Consider the following 24,674-nt stretch of genomic DNA (forward strand, 5'->3'; position numbering starts at 1 on the left):
AATAAATTCATCCTCATTATAGCAATTATAGCAGCAAAGAGGAGTTGATTCCAGAGTCTGGATGGGTATGAAGATGTTTTGTTGACTTCACAAGATCAGGTTTTTGACCTGAAAGAACACAGGAAATAGGACTGGCCTAGATAAAGTCTTTTCTTTGGGTACTTTTTAGGTTACTGTCCTGTTTAAAAAAAAAAGGTAAATTACTTGAAATTGAATATTACAGTTGTGCAGTTGTAAAGATTCCATACACTAAAATCTACTCATATATGACAGAATAAATGCATTGCAAGATTTGTGTATTCTTGCAATGTTTTGCTTTAGAATAAGAATGCTCAAATCAAACATTATTTCAGGCACTATTTTGTCTTCATCATATAGGCAGTCACTTATGTCTGCTCTTAGGGGACAATTTCATTCCATTCCCAGTAAACCATTTCTGTAAAAAACCTCAATAATCAGTCTGAAAGTGAAGCACAGTTCCAAGTCACTACATAGAGCTGTACAGAGTATCTATATGACAGCACACTTTAACTATAGAGAACAATATGTTTGGAAATAAACTGTATCTTCTCCAGGAGCTATTTGCCTTGACACAGCTGTCTTCTTAAAACATGAAAATTCAATAATGCTGTGTCTTTGCACCATTTTTTTGTTTCTGTTTTTGTCATACAGATTAAAAACCTACGAGTGCTTGTCACTGTATATAAATAAATTACTCCTTCAGTTCTGATGCCTCTTTGCCATTGCCAAGGTTTGTGCTCTTTTACACTGCCATTGGGATTATGCCCATGGGTACACTGTCCATTCTACCAGCCAATCCTTCAGGTGCAGGTTGTAGTGGTGGTTCTGCTGGCACACTCTGCAGGCACCTCAACTGCTTTAAGGTAGGTGCTTTACCCTTAAATTCTTCTCCTTTCTCCCATGACCTCTTCTTTCCTTTATTATCTTCTTTTACATCATTCTAAAACACCTACAGGGTTCCTACTATTTTCTTTAAATCTATTCTGACCAGCCTATTCTTCTGTGATGTCTGCAAGAATCTCATCAGCCATTTATCTACTTAGATATGTTGCATCTATTTATCTAGATAGCATAATAAATAATCCTGACTTGGATCTGTCCTTCCAAATATTAGCATAGTTGTGATAAAATATAATCCTGTTATGCATGGAACTCCTTTGCTCTTACTGTACTGTCCTGCCTTCATTCCTGAGTCTTATATTCATTATGTTACATGTAGTAGAATTTGGTATATTTTCTTTGGATAAGGATCTTTGTGGTTCAGCACAAATATTTGATCATTATTGAGAATCAAAATACAATATTAATTAAGTTTTTGCAATTGGAAACACAAATATATTTTAGCTTACAAAGGCAAAAATGCATTTTCACTCATTTGAATTCCTCTCATAAATATCATGGTAAGGATGTATTTCAAAATAATTTTCACTCATTAAATAGTTTAATAACACTTATTGACTACTTGGAGAAAGTATCAGTTAATATTTTCAGTCTAGAGAATAGGTAGCAAAGAAAAAAAAAAACTATATTCAGGCTTTGAACTATACAAAGAAAGAGTTATCAAATATTATATTAATAGGTTAAAAATAAGATAAGGATTTACTTCTAAAGAGAAATATTTTCTGCTAATGGTGGAATAAATGTACACACTGACAATCACTGAAACACAGGCATGAAAACAAAGGGATGATTGCATAAAAGCATGATAAATATAAATCACAAAAAATGTGATTTCACTGTACTTTTGAATGTGCTATGAATAATGAAAGCAGCATCCTAAAAAGTGGGGGGAAAAAAAATGACATCATTGCAAGGTCATCTATACAGTTGCAGGTATAGTAGCATTTTATCTGGAAAATGGCATGTGATCTTAGAAAAGAAGATGCAAATTATGGTACTTCAGAGGCCACAGTGAGAATTTTAGCATTGAACTCCAAGAAAACAATTCAAAATCTAAAAGCATTTTTGAAGTACTGCTTCATCTCATGGAGAATCTTCCCTTTTGGGATCTCATAATTCTAATCAAAACATCGGTGCCTGCACATACTCCAAAATACAATTTCAAGGAGTAATTTCCATTTTAGGAAAGTATGTGCTGGGTCACACAACAAATGTGTCTTTCCTAACTCTTTGCCTGCTTTTTATTAGCATGGATCATCACTGGAGTGTATCTACCAAAATCTCTTATTCAGGACAGGACCTGCCCCCTCCTCCCCTGCACTGCCAAAAGTTCATGTTATCCCCAGTGATTTTGAGGGAAGAAACACATTAAAGGAAAGGGAAATTGAGATATTTTGGGCCATCACATCAGCAGTAGCCCCTGTCAGATATCCAGAACCCCATGCACAAACTGGAAGTGAAGAAACTATTGAGAGTCTGGGATAATTTGTTTATGACAGTACACACTGATGGCTCATCTTCCTCTTCTTTAAAGATGTTCATATAATATTAATGAATGAACAAAGGAAAAGATGACTTAGATGTCTTAAAAACAAGAGCTGAACAGCATATATGATTAAGGTCTTCTGTGCAGGGCACTTGTTTGCAAATGTCTCTGTGGAGCTGAATTTTGTTTCTCTATTCTGAGCTGCAACTTTCTCATTATTCTGAGAATTTTATGTTTAAAAAGCTTTATGTTCATGGTATATTATCCCACACCCTCTCATATTGTTCTCTTTTAAAACCAAATTATATTCCCATTGTGAAAATTCAGTATCATATGGACTAAACAGTCTGCCGGTATTGGGCAGTATTTCTTTCTTTCAGATATGTCCCTGTCACTTTATTTTTGTGGAAGCACGATCCCAAATTCTCCTGGGGAGCTGGGCTAGTACAAGACCATCCGACATATGAGTTTATATTACACCCATGGCAGTAGGGCATTACCACCTATTCTAAAAAATTGGCACAAAGATTCAAATCTTTTTGCCTGAACATCAAACTTGAAAGACACCCCTTGTTTTAAAATTACAGAAGGTCACTATTTTAGAAACCACCAGTCTGAGACAAATCACAAATGGTGATTTATGAAGACCAATAAAATCTGTGTTTTTCTAACTTGGTTTATTTCAATGTTTTCAAGAGAAAGCATAAAGTATTTCTATAATATTTTATATGTGACCTATAAGTACTTTAAGTCATAATAAAAAGTATTTTTTTTTTCACACTCCCTAGAAAAAAATCAGTTCTTGCTAAACTGATTAAATATTAGTACTTTTTTATATTTTTCTGTCAAAATACCTTCATTATTTGTGACATTTATGCACATTATCCTTGATTTCTTGATAGATTTTTTTTTTAATCCCAAGTTATATAGTTGGGAAACTTCTCACCTTTAAAAAAAATAGATGTTGCCATCTTTTATTCTTTTATGTGATACAAAATTAGTTTCAGTCTCAGAGAAGTGACACCTTTTGTCATTTTACAGTCCAGGGGAAAACTCTTCTGCTGTAATTATATATATATGTATGTATATATATATATATATATATATATACACACGTACATATACATACATACATAACTCTTCTGAGAAAGCATATATATTTTTGTATTTGAATATAATTCCAGAATTACAGTTTTAGTATGACTTCTGAAGATAATTTGATATCTGGCTTTTTGTGTAACTTGCAAAAAATTACAGCCTTGTTCTTAGAATGAAACTAAGCAGTGCTCTGACTTGTGTACTTTTATGATTTCATATTTCAAGAGGATGCATTCCCTAGTTAGAAATTTTTAACATCTTCCACAGCCAATTTAATTTGCTCATTTCTCATTACTTTAGGGTAGTTACAGTAGTTTCTTCATTATGCAGACTGTGGTGAAAGCATACAGTTGTTAATGGAGACAGTGTTTAAAAAGATGATTCTGCTATCAAAATACATTGAAAGGAATAATAGAGATTTTCCAGCTCTGAAAACAGAAACACAAAGCAGGGAAATATAACAGCAATGAGAGTGCATGTATATGTATATATATGTAACTTTTCTGTTGCAATATGACATTGCCTTTCTCCTCCTTGTCTTTAACTTGAACACCACAACAGCTGCTCTTTGCTGATGGTGTTTAATTGCACTGCTCTTTCATCTAACACTCTTAGACTCCTGGTATCTAAGGCATAGTGAGGATTGCCTCCCTCCCATACTGATTTTTTTCCATTCCTCTTTCCATGGGTTGTGTGTTTCTGCCCCATGCTAATATGTCTCATTACAGATTCCATGAGGTCCTCTTTTAAGAGTAACAAATGTCTAGTCATGGATTGGAATAAAAGGTAGACAAATGTGTAACAAGGAAAGAGAAGGAAGCAGGGAGTTACAGAATAATTAGAGAAGAAATACGTAGTTCAAACATAGAGATAACTTGGAGAAATTCCAAAAGGTAGAAGGAAGAAGGAAGACACAAAGGAAGTATTTACAAAGTGAAAGGAAAATTAATAGACAAAAAAGATAATTTTAAACATGTTTATTAATGGTATGGACACTTGTGATCCAGCACAACAAAGATAAATGGAAACATGCATCCACTCCAAATTAATACAATTCATAAAAACTTTATGAGATTTGTTATTTAATAATAATATATATTAATATAGATAGTGTGTACAGATTTTAAAAATGAATTTTATAGGTATACCATAAGTGCCTTTCATTTCAAACATAGTATTTTTTCAGCAGATAATATAATCAGGAAAAAAATCAGTCAGCTAGGTATAAAATTGGTGACTTTGACAAAGGTAATTATAGGACAAAATTGATGTCTTTCTATTTTAAATAATTTTTGAATGGCAAATAAAGTATAAATAAGTTAATAGTTTCTGTAGTATGTAGTTTCTTTACCTCTAAATCTTTACTTAAAGTGGAAAAGACTTTTGCTTGCTGCGTGTCTCGGCTTTTTGGATTAAATAAATTAAATTCAAAATGAAGCCTAAGGATAGTGCTGCTGTATTGTCAGTCACTTGGGCATTATTAATTTGCTTTTTAAAATGTTTTGGTAGCATACCCAGAATTCTGCATTCCCTGATTAAATAATAAATTGAATTAATTGAATTACTCTTGTTCTAGGGTTCAATCCATTAAAAATATTTTATGAGGTTTTTTTCTTATTGCTAAGATTTTTTTGTTTGGGGATTTTTATAGACTCTTTAAATCATACAGGTAAACAAGAAGACAGCTATATGAATTCCAGGTGCAGTTAATTTTCCCTTGGCTGAGCACTGAATCATTATATTTTATTTGTTAGTGTTATGGGACATCACTGAATGTCCTTATCTTTGCACATGAAAAAATGTGAAAAAGCAAACACTTAAGTCACTGCAACTGTGAGCAGAAACTGGCTTACTCTCTTTTTTTTTCCTTTGAGTTGGTGGTACTGAAGTATTTACGAAGTTTGTGACACATTTAAACAGAATTGATATTAGGTCTTAAACCTAGTGCTCCAGTAAATTTTTTAGCTACAGTCCTCTCTGATTTCAATGTTATATTCTCATTTAAAGCCTTCAGTAGATTACAATTGCCTAGACCATCAAGTTCATCCAACTGACCTAGCAGTGTCATTCATTCAGTAAGAATCTGAGAGTAATGGAGGTAGGAATGGACCTTGCGACATTTCTAGTCCACTGTCTTGTTCAAAATAGATCTCAGACCAGACCAGATACTCAGGTTTGTGTCCAGCTGAGTCTTCTAAATCTCCAAGGACAGAGGCTACTTGACATCTCTAACCAGCTTGGCTGTCTTCAGATTATAAAATTTTCTCTATTTATTTAAGTTTATGTCCATCATGTCTTTTTCTCTCTCCATGTACCACTAGAGAGGATCATGGGTTAGTTTTCTCAGGGACCACCTTGTAGATTTGAAGAGCTGTTAAGTGTCCCCAGAGCCACATCTTCTCCAGGCACAAAGGCAGTAGTCCCTCAGCTTCTCCTCACAGGGCATGCTACAGCCCCCCGAGAATCTTGGTGGTCCTTCACTGAATTTACTTGACTTTATCAGTCATGTACTGGACCTGGTACCTTACCACATGTCTGGGTGTCATCTGAGTTAGTGGGGGTTAATAATTTCCTTTGATCTTTGGCCAGATCCCAGATGCTGCTGGCCTTTCCTGCCAGGCACAGTGATGGCTCCCATTCAGCTTCCTGTCTGCCAATACCTTCAGTTCCTTTTCACAGGCCTGTTCCCCAGTCATGACAAGGGGTCTTCTTCCCAGGTGCAGGACTTGGCATTTGTTACTGAAATTTGCAACTTTTCTTCTGGCCCATTCTTCCAGTTTCCTCCAGCTTGCTTAAATCACTCTGAGTCATAGGCCATTAGCCCTTACCTATTTATTTGGTTGCCAAGGCAGAAAAATTTCTTACCAAAAACACTTATCACAGAGATACATCTTCGTTCTCTAAAGACAAAAGCATCTATGTAAGATGGTCATTCACAAGTCATTCTAGCAGTGAGAGCTGGAAAGCTCATGAAAGCTAAGCCATTCTTAGTTCAAATTAACATAAATTGTAATTGAAATGGTCATTTTTGGTGCCCTCGTGTAACCTTTACTGCTCATTTAGTGCAGCATTTTCTTTGCTTCTGAATAGGTCTTTTTGAGAAGAACACATGATCTAAACCACCTTTGTTGAAAGCAGTACCAAGCTTGTTTGAATCTTCAAATAATACCTTTTTTCACTCTTTCCTGATATACTAAATCCCACTCATAGGCTTTTTTAAGTGCCAGAAATCCTGAAGCCAGGATTATCTTTAGCAGACAGGTACATTCATAGACATGCTGTACTTATTTTCTTCACTAGAGTATACAGGGATTTTCATGCCATCAAAAAGAGAAAAAAGTAAACATATTTTGGGCTTTCTTCCTTTTCAGATGTACCCATCAAACTCTGTAATTCATATGGCAAACTCAGGGGTGCCCTTTTGGAGGCTGGTCTTAGAACCTTTCCATCAACTAACACACCAGAAATTTTTTTCAGTATTTCATTTGTATATTCATATATAAATATGAATGTATTTCAGATCAACAAAAGATTTTCTTTCCATTTGGATGGCAGTGTGCCTGTGGTCACTAAGGTGAGAGGTCATTCATGTGTCCTCAGACAATGGCAGATGAGTCAGTCACTATTAAGAGAGAGCAAGGTTCAATACTTTCTACAGCCACATGCATTGAATTTAGGCTGAACAAATATCTTGTATATATCCTGCCCCATAAGCTGCTTAGCTCCACAGACATACATGATCCTTACATTCTCCTTGCCCAGTGTGATAGGGATAACCATGGAAAAGAAGAGGATATAGGCTGAGGACAGCCACTATAGCAGTCAGCATGGCAAATTCTTTTTCCCAGCTCCATTTTGACATTAATATGCTACTGAATTTGAAACTAAAAATCTAGTTCTATTGTCTCTATCACCTGTAGTCAATTACTGCCTTTTCTATTTCCATTGCTTTTAAATGTTAGTCAGCCTATTGAGCTCTTTTGGATCATCTTGGAATGAGATAACTGGGCTGCCAATCCCCAGAACCTCTATTATTCCAGTAACATTTCCCTGCATGACTATAAAGCATGCCCACATCCATTGCTGCCTTTCATCCTCAGTCACTGATTAGCAATAGATTTCTTTTACCTTTTTCATTTTTCTCATAAATCAATGCCTCCAGGATTCCTTATCACTTTGTTTCCATTTCATGGTCTTGCTCTCTTTTCATCAATATCCTCTGAAGCCTTCCTGTCCAGGACTGTGTCCTCCCACAGCTGCCACAAAGAGGCATTGTATTTTTTATATATATATCTGATGATGCCTTTACAAGAACAACCTATGTTATTTTACTTTAATTTAGTTTATTTATTACTATCTTAGTCTGAAAAGAGAAAATTCTGAACAAATACTGAACTGGAACATATTTCCTTAGTCCTCTGGTAACCCTGCCAACCTTATCCATCTTCACTATGGATCACAGCCTTGTTATTTTCTTTTCAAAGCAAACACTTAATTTGCTTTATTTGTTTGTTGACTGGTCAAACATGTTAATAGCAACTCAGGAAAACATTGCAACAATAAGCAAAGTTGTACAGATTGAGAGTTGAGATAGCAGAGTTGATTTTGCCATGAACATTCTAACCTGAATTTTGCAGTAGCTCTATACCAGATTCTAGAGGCCCTAGACAAACATCTAACACTTGCTCACAAAACTCAAACAAACTGAAAAAGAAACCTGAGATTTTTCTTTTTTTTCCATTCAGATTTGGAGGAGTGGCTGGCATTTTTTTTTATTATTTTTTTTCATTTCATAGATTACAAATAATTTATTATTAAACTGGACCAAAAAAAGCTCAAGTGAAAAATTAAAAAAATTTCAGGGGTCTCTATCATTTTTAGACTATCCTACTTCATATAAGTCTTCTCTGTTATCAAAAAGAAGACTGTGTCAAGGATCTGAATAGAAATCAGAACAGCTATTTCTCTATTTTGCTCAAAACACTATTCCTCTTAATATGAATCTCCTGGTCATAGCAATGTTGGTTTTTTTTTAAATCTACTTGCCCTTTGTTAATTCTTTTTGATTTTTTTTTTTATGTTTTCCTATGCAATGTCTTCCTATGCAAGACATTGCATAGGAAAGTCTGAGGCTGCTCCTGCTGCAACTTTGAGCACATGAGAGGAAGCATACCTCATTAATTCACAGTGACAACAGAACACTCTCAGGCACTCAGATGAATACAGTAAAGCTAAATTTTATGCAGTGCCTCACAAAATGAAATAGAAATACCATGTGTTAACTTGTTGTCAATTCTTCTACCAAAGATAATGATTTTATAATTATTTTTTCCTAGTTTAAAGCGTCATCCTTGTACTCCTGTTTTAAAGTCGTTTGCTGTTGACCATTTTACATATGCCACCAGTATCTTTTCATCTTTGTCACAAGCTCCACACCTCACTGTCACCTGAGTTCCTCTCAGGCAGGACAATTTCTCATAAAGCCACAAGGGACTTCTATACAGTTGATGAGGAGTCCAACAGCATATTTACTGCTTTTATGTGTTTGAAATCACAGCCTTAATATTAGTCTTTTTTAAGGCATAGAATTGTGAAATTTTAGTGAATTTTTTTAAAAAATTAAATATTCTTTATATCTTTTAACATTTGTTCCCTTGTGTTTGGTGCTCTATTTTTATCTTCTCCTCTCTGTTCCCTCACTGCTTCATGTTTTATAGCACATCAAAAACAATAATGGTCATATGCTTCATACCTGGCTATTTCTATGCTCAAATTTGCTGGAATATTTACTGGAAACTTCCCAAAATCACAAGGGCAACAAATAATCCCTATAAAACAGAACAGATGGTGGAAACCTTTGTATTCATTATGGTATTGTTGCTTTAGAAATTTACAGGTCCAGATCCTAAGAAAAAAATGGAGCTTTGTTCACTGAAACCAATATCTGCTGCTTGTTTCACACTGTGTTAAAATTATGGTAAATATGTCATCTTTTTATGACGCAGTAAAAACTTGGGTTTTTATGTGCAATTGCCTGTGGGCCTTTGTTTCCCTACTTCATTTTAATAAGAAAATGGTGGGCTCAAATGCAATCTCAGAATTGTAGCAATCAAAAAAATCCCATCCTATTAATTCTGTTCTTAGCTGATAAACTTGTATTGAGTTCATATCCATCAAACTGGGCTAAGTGCTGTGAACTGAGCAAGAGTTCTCACCACTCAGACCTTGAGGTCTCAGCTTCCTCAAGGCAGGATAGATACAATGGCAGAATTGGAAAAGAAATGGAAGATTATATGATTCCTAAGATCTAGTTTCTACAGATATTTATAGAGTATTTTTTTTACTTCAGAAAAGTTTCACCTCACAGTCTCTTTTCTACAAAAAACTAGTGCAGTTGAGTAAAAGCATATAAGAATCCCTCCAATGTTGCTACTGGCCTATTTTTAAACTACAATGTTCAAATACTGATCTACTATAGAGTAACTTGGAAATCCAATGAAGACTCTTTCCTTTACCTGCAGACTGAAGATATAGATAGCTGTAGATAAACTTACCTGGGAGGAAGATAAATAATTACATGCAATGATAAAAAGCAGAGGAGTGTCCCCAGAGGCATGAAAATATATAGAATAACACAAAGATGTCAAGTCAATTCTTTCTGAAAGCAAAGTAGGAAAAGTTGCTCAGTCTACTTGATGCACAATGAATTCACATTTTTTGGAAAGTTGTGCAACACTTGAATTCAGTTCAGACTATTCCTCTCTTTATTTGAATCACACTTCCTACAAATGGTAATTCACATAAACCAACTCTTCACCCACAAAAAAAGGGTTGAAGAAGGTTACTTGGGCTGGAAAGCCAAAACAAAGAGCTGCGAAGTGTCAGAGTCAAGATTTGTCAGTATCAGTCTACCCTTGTGTGAATGTGTGTTTTATATCTTTAATTGCACAATCCCATACTGGTTTTCCCAAAGCACCTTGCCACACTGGTCACAAAACTTTGTAAATCCTCAGTGAATGGCAAATAAAGGGCTCATCTATTCAAAAAACATTTATACTAAAGGAAAGATGAAGATTTATTGGCCAAGGGGGAAAAGAAAAGACAAAAAAGGAAGTTACTTTTTACTTTATAGGGGTGGAGCGGGTGAACATATAGAGTAGGCATCCAAGTGTCTAAATAACGGTAAGTTTTTTACAGGGAAGTCAATTGAAAGTATCCTATTTCCTTATGCAATTTTCAGAATATTTAAGTATTTAAATGCAAACAAACTTTGAAATGAACAAGCTGTTTGACTTCTACTTACATTAATAGTAGCGACCCAGCTGCATTTTTAGCAACAGCACAAGTTTTCCTCCATACTGCATTTTATAATAGATATTTATAATGTACAGTTTGAAACAATTTATAAGACAGCCCAGTTGCACAGATAAATTATAAAGTGAATGTTCTTTAGCTGTATTTAATTGCTAGTTAGTAGAGCCACTTGAGGAAAAAAAGTTATGCTAATTTCAGTCCCAGGAAGATAGCAACAGAAGGATAAGAATATTGTGGATGATCAGGTAGTTCCAGCACATGGAGCATAGTGTGAACATCATTAGGGACAAGAAACCACACTGCTCCCACTCAGCCTCAATCTGCAGTGTTTTTCTCTGATTATGATTTGATTATTATTACGATTATTCACCATCTGGAAGAGTCTTTAGCTGACCAAAACCAAGAGATGAGAGGCAAGACCTGAGGAAGAATGTCAAGTACTTAGCTCACATACTCCAGAAGAAAAGATAGATAAATCAAAAGCAATCAGTACCATCACTCAGTAGTTTCGCCCATGTTCTGAAGACAAAAAAAAAAAAAAAAAAAAAAAAAAAAAAAGTAAAGCAATGGTCTAATAATCAGCTTCCAAATGCTCAAGGCCATGTTATTTATGTTAACCAGAGTAAACAGCACAAGGACCATGTCTTTTGTGCATAATGATTTCTAGGTGAATAATCAAGTTGAAGGCTGATGAGTATAAACAAAGGCAAGATTAATCCACCTTTTATTGTTATAGCCATCCCATAAACTGGTGACTTCTAAGCTATTAGATGCTATGTCATCCAATAATGCTCACTTCCTTTTATAGCTAATCAGCAGCTTAAGCTCCTCCATAGACAGACCTGGTCAAATTGGCTCATGAGTGCCTGACATAAAATCTGACTACTTTGCCTTCTATCTTCAAAGCAAAACTCACAAATCAGAAAGTCAGTTTTACATTACTGTTCCACCTAGCAAACCAGTATGGTATGAATGCACAGAGTAGAACTAAATGAAGGGAAGAAAAATCTTCAGAGGAAAGACAGTCATATGGGAAGATGAATGCAAATAATTTGAAATATAAAGTGCATAAGTCTCATAGGGTTTCCCGCAGTTTAAAACTCTGTCAGAGAAACACAGAAACTTTTTCCCTGCCTGTCACTCCATTACTTCTTTTATGTCCAGTTATAGAGCTATTACAGGCTATGACAAACAGCTATATTATACTTTAAATTGAAATATCTGGGTAATCTTTTTTTGTACATTTCATAGGTACCTAATCTGCAAGAAAACAATTTTCTTTATGCCTTTCCAGTTTCATTCTAAGATTTCTTATGTGTGTGTGCTTAAATAAGTCTCAGTTTTTATGAATTTCTGCCTGACCTGTTGGTTTGACTTTATTTTTCTGAAAAAAGTTTTAGCTGCTTTATTGATTCTGTGGGGTTTTTTGTCAAAAACAGCATAGCTAGCTTTGTTTTTATTTTGATAAATTGCTAAATAAGCATAGGTTTGAACTACAAATTTAATTACAGAAAGTAGGATGAAAAACAGAGCACATAACAAAAGCAATTACAGAAAGAGATTATTAAAACAGAAAAGAAACTTGACCTAGGTGTGTCATGTTTTCACTTGAAACTTGAAGTTTGAAGCAACTAAGCTTTTATCCTGCAAAGGCACGCTCAGAGGCTTGTTTAGCTCACTAAAATCAAGTGGGTTTTTTGCAATGCAAAAGAGCAGGCAGGTGCCTCCATCTTTCTAGTACCATGGCATAAATGTGCCAGTTTATAAAAGCGTGCATGAAAGCCCAAAGTCTCACTGTTTAACAGATTTTAGAGAAAGTAATGGAAATTATGTTAATCTGAACTCCACATTGTTCTTGACTTACATTGTGTTTGCTAAAGATAAAAAAAACTGAGTCTGAAGAAAAAAAAAATACACTTCTAAAGAGAGGGAATATGATACTAAAGAGAAAATCACCTTCATGATGTGCTTCCACACAAGAATTGCTCACCACAATATGGCTTTTGATTTTTTCTTTTTTGAACCATTGCCATTACACAGAAATTCATGCAAAAAATTCATGCAAAACTAATTTAAGTCAAACTTTGGATCACTGAGAAAAAATTAACAGATCCACTTCCAGGAAAAGGAGCCTTTTGTATTGGTAAAAACTTAGGTGAAAATAGGGCAGCGATTGTCACAGGGTTGATTCTGACCATGCTTTGTCTCTGCAGTGATTTTTTTCCATCTGATCAATTCTCAGTAGCTTGATGGTAGCAGATTGTGTAGTAGATAAGACAAACCATTTTCTCACTTAAATCTGTGGGAAAATACACACTTATGCTAGTGAAATTAGACTTTGTTTTGGTTTTTAACGTTCTCTTATCTTCTGGCCCAAGTGTAAAGGGATAATCTTGGTTTATGAAGATAATGAGACTCAGGTGGTGTGATTACAAAGAGGTCCAAACCAGCATTTCATGCATCTGCCTAACACTTTAGATGGTTAATTTGTAGTTTAACAGTATACCATGAATACTGGTGAGTTTAAAGCTATGAAGAGATTATCTACAAACTATAAACTAACAGATTACCTATAAACAACAGAAGAGGTTATCTGTAACTAACTACATTTTTTAAAATGTATTTCATGATTTTGTTTAAAATAACTACATTTTTTAAAATGTATTTCATGATTTTGTTTAAAACCAAGCATTCTGTCTCTGAACCAGTTGGTAGACACAGAGAAGTGCTGTTTATTTGTGGAATTGCAAATCTGAATTATAGACATATTTACTGCTAGTTTTTGTAACTGATGTTTTCATTATTCTGCAATTTTAAAAGTGAGTTAATGATTTTTAAAATATTTTAACTTAAATATAAAATGGTTTATATATTTATTTGATTTCTTTCACTATTCCTTTTCCCATCTTCTGCAACCAGATGCAAATTAAATACCAATGCAAAAGACTGGGCAAAGAACCCTTTGGTGTGGGGTTTTTTTGATGGTTTGGTTTTTGTTTTAATTGTGGATAATCTCCCTCACCCATTTTATTCCTGTATTTGAATTTGGATTCTTCTATAAGGCAGTAGTGTCTTCTTTGGTGGTGCAGTAACAGTAATGTCAGTAGGACAGGTTCTGCACAGGTTCTTTTTCAGTTTTCATAGTGATTGTATATTCTAATTCCTGTGCAGAGGAAAAAAAAACATTTTTGCAATGCAACTATTTTGATTAGATAAATGTTCAGTTCTGCACTAGGTGTTATAAATCACCCCTATGAGAAGGACTCACCAACAAAAGGACAAAAATGAGCTGGTTTGAACTGCCCATTTGCAACATTAAGGACATTTCACTTCAGAGAAAAAATTCTATACGTATGGATCTAAATACTTTGTAATTCTCTGGAAGAGAAGTTTTCTGCATATAAAATCTATGCTATATCACTTAATTTTCTTAAGCGGATGAGGGGAAATGCAGCAAAAAGTCACTTATCTTGTGCTAGTTATACTATTGCCAACTCATGTATGTCAGTTTTAGGAATAATAACGGGAAAGAGTGAGCAGGGAATAGCTCCAAGGTATTGAGTTTGCCCTAATACATACAGATGGAAATTCTACGGCCAACACAGGTCAGGCTTTTACTAGCACTGTAGAAATACAGTGAAAATATAAAGTTGCTATATATTCCCAAGACAAGAGTTCTCAAATTGTAAAATAATTTTACTCTAAATTTCAACTTGTCTTCACTCTTTGTGTATTCTTTCCCTCTAAGGATGTGTAACCTTGGATACTTGCCAGCCTGCTAGTAAAAATCCTGATCATGCAATCCTTATTCAAACAAATCTGTTGTTGATTTTTATTAAGCCTGTTCTGTTCTCTCATATTTATCTACACATAGCTACAGTGTCTCCAAAGGACAGAGGATACAGACATATATGCTGGGATATGCTGGGGAAAATATAACTTTCCTTTTGGGAATTGATCATGAACTTTTCAATCAAGCAGAACTTCCAGAAAAAAAAACAAACAAACAAAAAAAAAAAAACTTAAAAAACTTTTTTTTTTTTTTAATCTATTGGCCAAGCTACTATATTATTGTCCCACATTGCAGCTGTGAAAGGTAATGCTCACTTTTTCTAGCTTGGTACCAAAAATTTTGTACTCATATGTAGGTGTGAGGAATCATTTGCATGTGTCTTAGTCTTGCCTTTTTCAAACCAAAAATAGGGCACTTGAATCCAAATTGCTTCAGTACAATATTCTCTAAATAACTACCCAGAGATTATCATTATCTTAAAATTATTCCTGTGAAATGCTTTTGCATGTGCTTAACTTTTTACACGTGAGTAACAGCTCAATAGAATTGTCAACACATATGAATGAAAATTACTTTTATATTTCTTTTAGAAAGTTAGTATAACAAGGAATACCAACATCCTTAAAATAATTTGAATTCTGGAGAAACACAGAGCAATCTAGTTTAATATTAAATTTTCAGTTTATGTTGTAAATTATATTAAAATCTATTTTGTGTCATGATGTAGGTCAATTAAGCAAGTATAAACTGCCTTTTTTGTGAGTGGAATAGGTTTATATCATAGCTAATTAGACAAGAGCATAAGAAATATGCTCAAGAAAAATTATATTATCAACTAAGAGAAATAGCAAAAAATCATTTCTAGGCAAAAAAGAATCACAGGATCAGATTAAATTAGGACAATGAAAAAGAGGCAGAAAACTGGCAAAAAAAAATGTCAAATTAAGATAACCTATGGATAACAAACACAAAAAAACCCCCTGAGATACAGTGAATGCCATTTCATCTAGAAAGATAAAGGAAGTTATCTGATGTTTTAAAAGTAATATAGAAGAACTTGTGGTGGAAATGGCTTTCTCAAATCTTTTGATGAACAAAGTGGATTGACTGTCAATCAACTTAACGATGCAGGAAGAGAAACTCATTGAGGCTGAAGCAGCAGATTTGTATTATAGAAAAAATAAACACTCACTTTAATATTTTTTTAATTACTTAATTTTATATATGGGCTGAATTTACATTCAGCAAAATGAGATAAAATTGTTAAATAATTGTGAAACATTTTAGTTCTTAATAAGGACAATTATGTAGTATTTTGTACCTTTTTGTAATAGATTACCAGTAAATCTTGATCAGTTTTTCAGTTCTATTTAGATACTTACTGGTATTTTTGCACATATGTGAACCAAGAAATAAATTAGCAACAAGCAGCACTTTGAAGTAGGAAGGCTTTGAGGTTTCAAGAGACTATTTCTGTTCTAGAAGGTATCATGCTACCTGATTCCCATGAGGACAACTTGCCTAGTGTAAACATCAGTAACTAATAGGCTTTCATGGATGAAACTGGAGAAAGTTTAAAAAGGCTTGCAAGATTTGCAAAGTTCTTTCCCAAAGAGAAGAGAGCTTTCCCATCAGATCTGAAGCAGATAGAGACATTATAATTTGGAACCAAAGCAGCCATGCTGATTGTATATATGTGTTGACAGATAAGGGAGACAAGTTTATACTAACCCAGACAGGAACTTTGGAAAATTCCACTTCCATTATTAAGCATCATATATCTTGCTTCGTGTCCATGACCATTCAAATACTTTGTGTTCAACGTTAAGGTCATGAGTTATTCTGCTTTGCTGAAGTGATTCTGCAGGTTCAAATGGAAAAAAATAATAATTTCAGTGTCTAAATTCAAGGTAGCAGCCAAGCTTCATGGGTGAAGCTCCTGTTTTGAAGGCAATTATAACTATTCTGGCTTTATGCCTCCTCAGCACAGGAAGAATTTACTTCTTATGTTTTCAATTATCTCCAGGTCAAACATTATATTTACTGACTACCTATAATTGAGCATATTGGCAGGATACCTCTAGAATACTCTTTTTTAGATGTGTGTTGCAGCAACAAACTTGTGCACTAGTGAGATATGGAAAAAACACAAGCCTTTCACCCTCCATTTCTTTCATATTCTTGGCTGATGAAATGCAACAGGTGAAAAAATAGAAGTTGTTTTACCAACATCTTTCCACAATGAGTTTGTTGGCTAGGACAGTCTTCTGAAAATACTTGCTCTTATTTGGATTTGATGTTCTTGAAGGTCTTTTCCAGCCTTAACAATCATGAGTGCTGTACTCTACAATCATGTATTCTTCACATCCTAGGAAGGGAAGGCCACTTAACACCTTATTTGGTAGCCAAGGTCTGGGGCTGGGCTTCAGGACCCATTTTCCAGTTTAAGAGACATGACCCCTACCATCTGAATATGCCTACTTGTAAGCAAAATGGAGTCGTAGATTGACCAGCTCTGAACTGGTTTAAGCATCAAATAGTTTCAGCTGCTGCTAAGTGCAAATCCAGATGTCCCACTCATTCAAGGGAACAGGGCACCTGCTTTTATATTGCAAACCCAACTCCAAGTGCTCCCCTTCTCAGTAGCACAGTGCACCCCTCAGTGCAAATGTTATGCTTGGCTCCAAGTGTGGAAGTTTTAGGCATTGCAGCATTAAATTGTATCTGCCTGAATCCTTTTCTAGTTCTTAAGACAAATAACTCTGAGCACTGTATTCTCCCATTCTTCAACTTCCTTTCATTAGAAAAAAGTTACAAAAATTGCCGCAAGATTTGGATTATAAGAAAAGGCAGAAAAGCCAGAAAAAAAGTGGCTACTCTGCTGCCTACTTAAATGAATAGAAGATGCATATGAGTTCAGACCAGAGGAAATTATTCCTAATACCTGTGAAGGATGTATTTCAAAGAGTGTTCAATATGATTTCAGTTTGGAGATTAATGTTAAAAGTGAAGTGAGTGGTTGCAGGATGGTAAGACGATTAGTGAGTGTTATCTGGGATGGAATCTTTCCGTTTGGGAAAGAATTATAGTATGCCAGGCAATCTTAGGGCTATTTTGCACTCAGATTCATACTTGTAATTTGATGGAGAAAAAATGATAGAAAAATGAGCAAGAAAATTATTTAACTCAGGACCAATGCAATTATTGAAACATAATTCATCCAGAATCCCCGTTATTGGCTATAAATGCCTTTTGGCTTCTACTTGTGAAGTATAAATGGATTTTATAAACCTCCTTCCTCACATGTGTTTTGAGAGGCCATATCCTGTAGAAAAGGCCTCTTCTTTAAAAGGACTAAGGGGACAGTACCTTCATTCTGGTAGTCACACTGCAGAAGGAGAAAAAGACAATGGTATCCTTTGTAGCAGCCAAGTCAACATCCACTCAAGTTCTAACATCTCGGAGGCTAAGTGCGGAGTTAGTTGTCTACTCAATAACATAATAAATAATGCAATTAGATTTAAAGATTTCAGATTATTCATTCAGAGTATTCAGCAAGCACCAAGCAAACAGAAATCAGCCAGGAGAGATTGAAGACCATGCTGGAGAATATTTGCTATATAGAATATTTGTAAAGTACACTGGAAAGAAAGGGAATAAAATGAGGATCAGCAATAAGAACAATGACTTAGTGTGTGGACATGGGGATACTCTGTGTTTTTCTTACCTAGATGTTCCATCCCTTCCCACCATTAGACTGGATTGCCATGATGCAGTGCTTGCAGATTTTTCAGATAATCCAAACATTAAAAAAACAGCGATGCCTTAACTTGCAAGAGAAAAATTTTAATTTCTCCTTTTCCATTACCTTTATTGCTATGATAAAGCCAGGTGGTTCCTTCAGATGAGCTTACATTGTGTTTTGTTTTATTGCTGCTAAAGGCCTCCTCTGCTCTCTTAGGCTTTTGCCCAGGCTCCTCGCTGCACTGCTCTGCTCATATAAAATACAGCTGCCAAAATAGCTGTGTCAGTTGATATGAAAGGCTCGCTTCTGTTCTGAAGCTCTTTCTCCTTCTTCTGTTTCCTACTACATCAGAGTCAGCCTTTATGTTTTTGCCATTGTACTCACCTTGGAACCTGTCCATCTTTGCTCATATAGCTGCTGTGGTAGCAAACACCTTTCAAGTTCCCTCTAGGTTGCCCTTTAATGCTACAACAGGCTCCTCGAGTCGATCTTGCCATTAACAACTAAGGAAAGAAAAGTCAAAAAACACCAAAAAAAAAGAGAGAGCACTCTGGTATGAATTCACTAGCAAATAGGATGTTTGATCTAGATAGATACTTTAAGTTTTCTGAAGCCATTGAGAACTGCATATTTAAATGCATGATCTTCCTTCCTCTATTTTTGTCTTACCATTCTTCTCCTCTTTTGCTGCCATCATTTACTGTATCTTGGCTCAGGCAAAATATTTCCTGTGGCAAGTTTTCCACCTGCAAGGGAATGCTCATATTGCAAACACAATGCAATTTTTGTTTTGATGGAGCCCCCCAGGAACTTGACAAAAGATATGTTATTACTATAATATTTTAGAAACTAGAACTAAGTGTTACATAAACTAGTTAAACTACATCTTTATAAAGAAGGTTCTGTGGTCATATAGTTTTGCAAAGACTTAAAAAAGTTTGAGCTATCTGATGACCCAAATGAACTCAGTTTGAGATAGGCTCTGTCCATCATCTGTTAAGCAGGACATGACTCCTAACACAAAAGTGCAAGTCAAATTCCACTGAATAATAAAATGTATTGTATAAAAAAAAAAGTACTTCAGATTTTCAGTTTGAGCAAAAGGGACTAACATATATATCATAGTTTAGAGTCATCAGGAAATAACAACTTCATTCCTTAACTACTGTTTTCCACACATGTTTATAGTACAGCTACCATTTACATGTATTTAATTATTTCTCAGATAATGTAATACACTCTAGCACTATCTTTTCTATTTGTAGTAGCTAAAATTTTAAAATAGTCTTTAAAACAACAGCAAAAAAAATTTAAAGCTAAAAACAGTTTTGCAGATGCAAGAAGCTTATATTGAATTAGACCATTTGGGATCTCCAAGAGCATTGAGCAAGCCCACTCAGTCCCCAGGCTCACATTTGCAGAAGAAATTTCAAAAACAGCTGAACAAATGCATATGTTAAGCAACTTGACCTTGACTCTGTACTCTGTATATTATGCTAGTGATGTCTTTGTAAACTTGTTTCAGCTGAGTTAATGAGTACAATTCCTAGACAAGATCAGGCTGAGAGCTCAGGAGAATGTAGGTGACTCAGAGCTAAGGCAATATCAGATGGAGCAAAAAAAAGAGCAAAGATACACAATCCCTTTTGATTTCTCTGAGGGGGTAAACAGAAACATCTAAAAAAAAAGTCTATTGGAAGAGAGGGAGTGGGAAAAGATGCCTTTGGTAAGCGTAGGGAGTTAAGAGGTTTTGTGCTGCAATTCATTTTCAATATTTTGTGTAAAAAACTGCTCAGAGCATCCTGAAGAGTCTCTCACTGGGACATCTCACTATAGCAAGTAGCTGCTAATTCCATTTTAAATTAGTTTGTGTTCCTGAAGTACAGCCTTGGCGTTTTAAGAACACATCTACTGAATGCTTTAAGCCAAGTGTTCTTCAGCTGCTTGAAGGTAAGGGTGTGCAGCGTGGCGGTTATCCCCTGGAGCTGTTCTCCAAGGCCTGCTGTGTGCTTGGTGCAGGCCTAGTTGTACCCTTAGCACACCAGACAGTTTTAATGTAAGCTACAACACTCAGCTGAAATCCTTACCCTACACACCAGCAAGCTGGTAATATTCAAAAGGCTTTGACTCAGCTTTGAAGGAGAATTTGGCACACTGCGGAGAAAACCAGAGGCTAACCAAGAGGTGTTTTGCTGAGAAGGTCAATGATAAGGAACTAAGAGAAATATTTTAGTGTATGAACCAGATAAAAATCAAATGTAGGTCTGAAAATACCCAAACTACAACTGAAATATTTAATGGATTTGAAATAGCTAGGAGAGGACAAAAAAGGCTCTGTGTACAAAATAAGAAACCTCATGTTTTTCACATTTGGTTTTTTACCCTGAAGGTCAGATTGGAGAGGTGTGACACACGCATGGGAAAGCTAGACAGCAGGAATTCAAAAAAGAATAAACATATTGTGCCTTTTTTTATATTCTAATTGCATCTTTTCCTTCTGTTTCTTCAAATCATATCTGACACTTATATAATGTTGGATTAATCTGATAGATTGCAAATGTATTCCAGGGTTGTAAATGTATTTGGCAAATTAAAAATATGATCATATTGGTCAAAAATATCTGCATCTTGTCCTTCTAAGGGCATTCAAAATTTTTTTGTCATAAATAGGAGAGGTGTTTAGTTTGCACTCTTACTTTGCTCAAAACACTATTTAACATACTTACTACATGGTTTAGATCAGTCATTGTCACTTGTCATGCCCGGTGGCTGTGATGTCCTTAGCATTCAATAATATGAAATTTTATTTTTTGCATCCCGGTATTATTTTCTGTGAATTTAAGACCTGTCACACTGACAAATGTTTAATTCTCTTCAAGCCTGTAAAGAGACTATGATTCTGTCCTGAAACGGCTGGTTTTCTTCATCACAGAAAAGCTTATTTTATTTTTGCATGTTACTAATAACATTTTAAATTACAAGGATTAAATTATCATTTCAAATAATAAATAAAATAAATAAGTAAATAATTAAACAGCAAACTTTATTCCAGATTTTCTAATTATTTTATTGTGATATTTTCTAATTATTTTATTGTGTTATTTTCTTTACCACAGCACTTTCATAAACCATTTTTTATCTGTGTTTATTGTGCATAGATTTTATTTTCTTTTGGGTGTTTTTTTTGTTTGTTTGTTTGTTTGTTGGATTAATTTCACATTTGTAATGGCATGATGGAATTTATATCCTGAGCTGCTGCTTGAAGTTTTGAAATAAAATGTTCTTCATAGTCTGTAACATCCTAGGTAGTGGCACTGTCCTTCAGATTTTGATTTTAAAAGAAGGTAGAGAAGACATGTACAGACATGTTCTATATACACTGTATTATGTACACTGCTTTGCACCCTGTTTGTAACAGCTCAGGATCTATAGTTCAACTTAGTCTATAGTCAAGGTATAGAATTTTTCTGATGTCTGCATTTTATATTACTGTTCATGAGTATGCATACATGCAAACTCCACAGAGCAGGATTAAATGTAGATTGGAAAGTGTACTAATTTTGTTGTTTTGTTACATAGTTTGTGTGAAAGCATTAGAATTTTTTCTATTCAAAATAATTATTTTTTTGTAACCAGAAAGGATACATGCACCTTCTCCTAGTTTATGCTGACAAATAAATCAAGTGGGAAGTTCCACTTGCTTGGCTGCATCAGATATTTAAAAAACCTGAAGACCTTTGTCCGCACACCCCAATCCAAAGTAACAATACATGAAGACCAATAACTATAAGAAAATGTTTTTGTAAAAATACCATTAACCTCTTTCTCTTGGACTATGTAGGAAATTTTTGAGGATATTTGTTGGCAATTACTTGTTGCTTAGAAGTAGCAGTACTCGTTCATCACAAGTATTACGCTGTAATTTCTCTGAACAAGTCATCAGCCATTAGAGTGCATTTGGTACCTATGTAGCCTTTTTCTTGTAACCAAGCTTGAGAGGTTTGCTTAATGTTCTGTGTGGGGCACTCAGATCCAGCAGCTGTGTGGGCCAGACCTGTGCTTCAGGAACTCATCATCTGCAAAACAAATCTTCTCTGTTGACCACGAGTGTATTCACCAGCTCAATCAGAAGCAGAAAGTTGTGGGTTTATTTCCATTCTCCAGGACTTGCATACTAAGCCTGAAGCTTAGTTTCACGGTGATTTGGGGGGGGTTAAACCATTAAATTGCAGTAAATATATTTTACCTGGAAGACACTCTTTACTCATCTTCCTGTAGAACTGGCAGGTACAATCAGTGGAGATAGACTTGAACATTATTGTTCTCTACTGCTTTTGAGAGTAATTTGGGCATTAATTGCATTTAAGAGACATGAGAAGGACTTCACATTTGTTTCTCAATGCATTTCAGTCAGGGCAGTTGTTGGATATAAAAAGTAAAAATTTTTGTATGATCAAATAGCTGGGCAAAAATAGCAGAGCTTGGTAACAGCAAAAGAAAGTTGATCATTCATCACACTCTGCAATCCTATCTGTATTCCCTCAGAAGATATAAATAGTAAACAATTAAGACCCACAATTTCTCAGCAAGTTGACTCTTATTATTCATGTTTTATAGAAAAACTGCAGGGCATAAAAAATCAAATATTTTGGTTAAGGTCACAGAGTAAGTCTGCTGAAGATGTGCAAATAGATTCAAACTCTACTAATTCTCATTTTGTCTGTTTAACTGAAGAACAGTTTTTTTCTGCAACATTTCTCTCACCCATTAAACATCTCTTGCATAGTTTAAATTAGGAGCATCATTAAGAAGTGAAATTAATTACCTTCTCTCCTTTTTAAAACTATTTGCTTTTTTATATATTGAATAGATTCAAGCAGGATTTCTCATGTGTTTATAATGGTAAAACATCTGAACACAAATATGAAAATAATCATACTGCTTCTCCATGTTTTCATGATATAAACAGCCAATAACACCCACAGAAACTTTATTAAGACAAAGATTAGCAACTATAGGGATTTAATTGGATTCTGTTTTCAAACATATCAAAGCCCTAAAAGATTAGTATTTACACTCTCCTTTATTCTTTCTTTAAAGGCAAACTTGATGTTATGAAAATTAAGTCAGTGTTTGAACCAATAAAACTTACGCACTTTTCTAGTGAAATGGGAGGGTAGTTTTTCAGAGTAGGTTATGAAAGCGTTTCTAAAATCTCATTTTCAAAAACAAGTACAAGGCATGGAGAGGGCAGAATTTGAAGGTATGAATATTAATGCTTAATATAATACCCAGAATATTTGCTAAATTCCCTTGGTTTATTGCTTGAATTTTTAGGCCCTTACATAAAAGTAAAACATTTAACATACAGTCACTAATGGAAATATTTTATATAGAGCCTAGAGAGTCAAAGTCTCATTGAAGATAACTTAGGCAACAGCTTCATGTTCATAAGTTCAAATGTTTAGGCACCTGTGGGACAGTCTACCCTCTCAGCTGCCATGTAGGCTTTCTGTCTCTGGAGACCTCTTCATCCAAATTGTTGGTGAGGTCTCTAGCATGGAAATCCACACATTGGCTCCTTGGCTCTGAGGAAGCCACAGACCTTTCTACTGTGACTGTGCTATCAAAAGCCCGAGGACATTTCATTACTCCCCTAGAATTCTCAAATCAAAATGTGTTCTCCCTATATCTCATCCCCTCATGATTTTTGGAGCATGACAGAACTTTACGTAAATCAGCATGGAGAGGAAGTATCGCTATAGGACACAAAAAGCACAACACGAGCCGCTGCGATGGCGAGGCAAAAGAAGAAGGAAGTTTATTATTCTGACTCCAACCTTTATACTTTTTCAAAGGTGACAGTGGATTGGAGAGTGAATGGGCCACCTCTCCAAAGACATTGGACCAACCACCAGTACATCAATTTCCTCCACCCCCACGAAGGAATGCAAAACAATATCTTGTTTATAGAAAATGTGTGGGAAAGTTCTCCAACAGAATGTAAACTCAGAAAGCTTTAGAAAATCTTAAGAATCAGGGTGACAAGGAAGGATGCTTAACTGACATGTAGCTGAAAGCACTGACTTATGACATCACAAGATGACCTTAAAATGTGTTTTGTTTCATTTTAAAACAGATATTTACCCATTCTGCAATCTGTCTCATGAAGCTGCTGTATTCTAGGATGCATCACAGATGGAAGATTTTGTCTCCACAGCCACAATGTACTGGTGAGAATTACATTCTGTTACAGTAGCCAAGTATTTAAGTCTCACCTGTGATGCACAAACACCTTTATTTCTGAATTCCTCCTT

The 24,674-nt window shown here is 35.0% G+C and overlaps 1 protein-coding gene across 19 annotated transcripts in view; it reads left to right on the plus strand.

Moving 5' to 3' along the window:
* Window positions 1-24,674, plus strand: part of FUT9 (fucosyltransferase 9) — a 104,355-nt gene that overhangs the window by 48,327 nt on the left and 31,354 nt on the right. For 12 of the 19 annotated variants that reach the window (XM_085574854.1, XM_085574859.1, XM_085574856.1 and 9 more), the window contains one exon: window positions 24,497-24,590. The exons of 4 other annotated variants lie outside the window; for them this stretch is intronic. In XM_085574854.1, the coding sequence (XP_085430980.1) occupies window positions 24,524-24,590 (67 nt within the window). In that variant the 5' untranslated portion in view covers window positions 24,497-24,523. Of the gene's footprint in view, window positions 1-10; window positions 24,591-24,674 lie in introns of those variants that run through there. 3 more of the 19 variants (XM_085574853.1, XM_085574852.1, XM_085574862.1) reach the window with 3 other exon arrangements.

This window comes from Lonchura striata, chromosome 3 (genome assembly GCF_050655825.1).
Source record: "Lonchura striata isolate lonStrDom1 chromosome 3, ASM5065582v1, whole genome shotgun sequence".
NCBI classification, from domain to species: domain Eukaryota; kingdom Metazoa; phylum Chordata; class Aves; order Passeriformes; family Estrildidae; genus Lonchura; species Lonchura striata.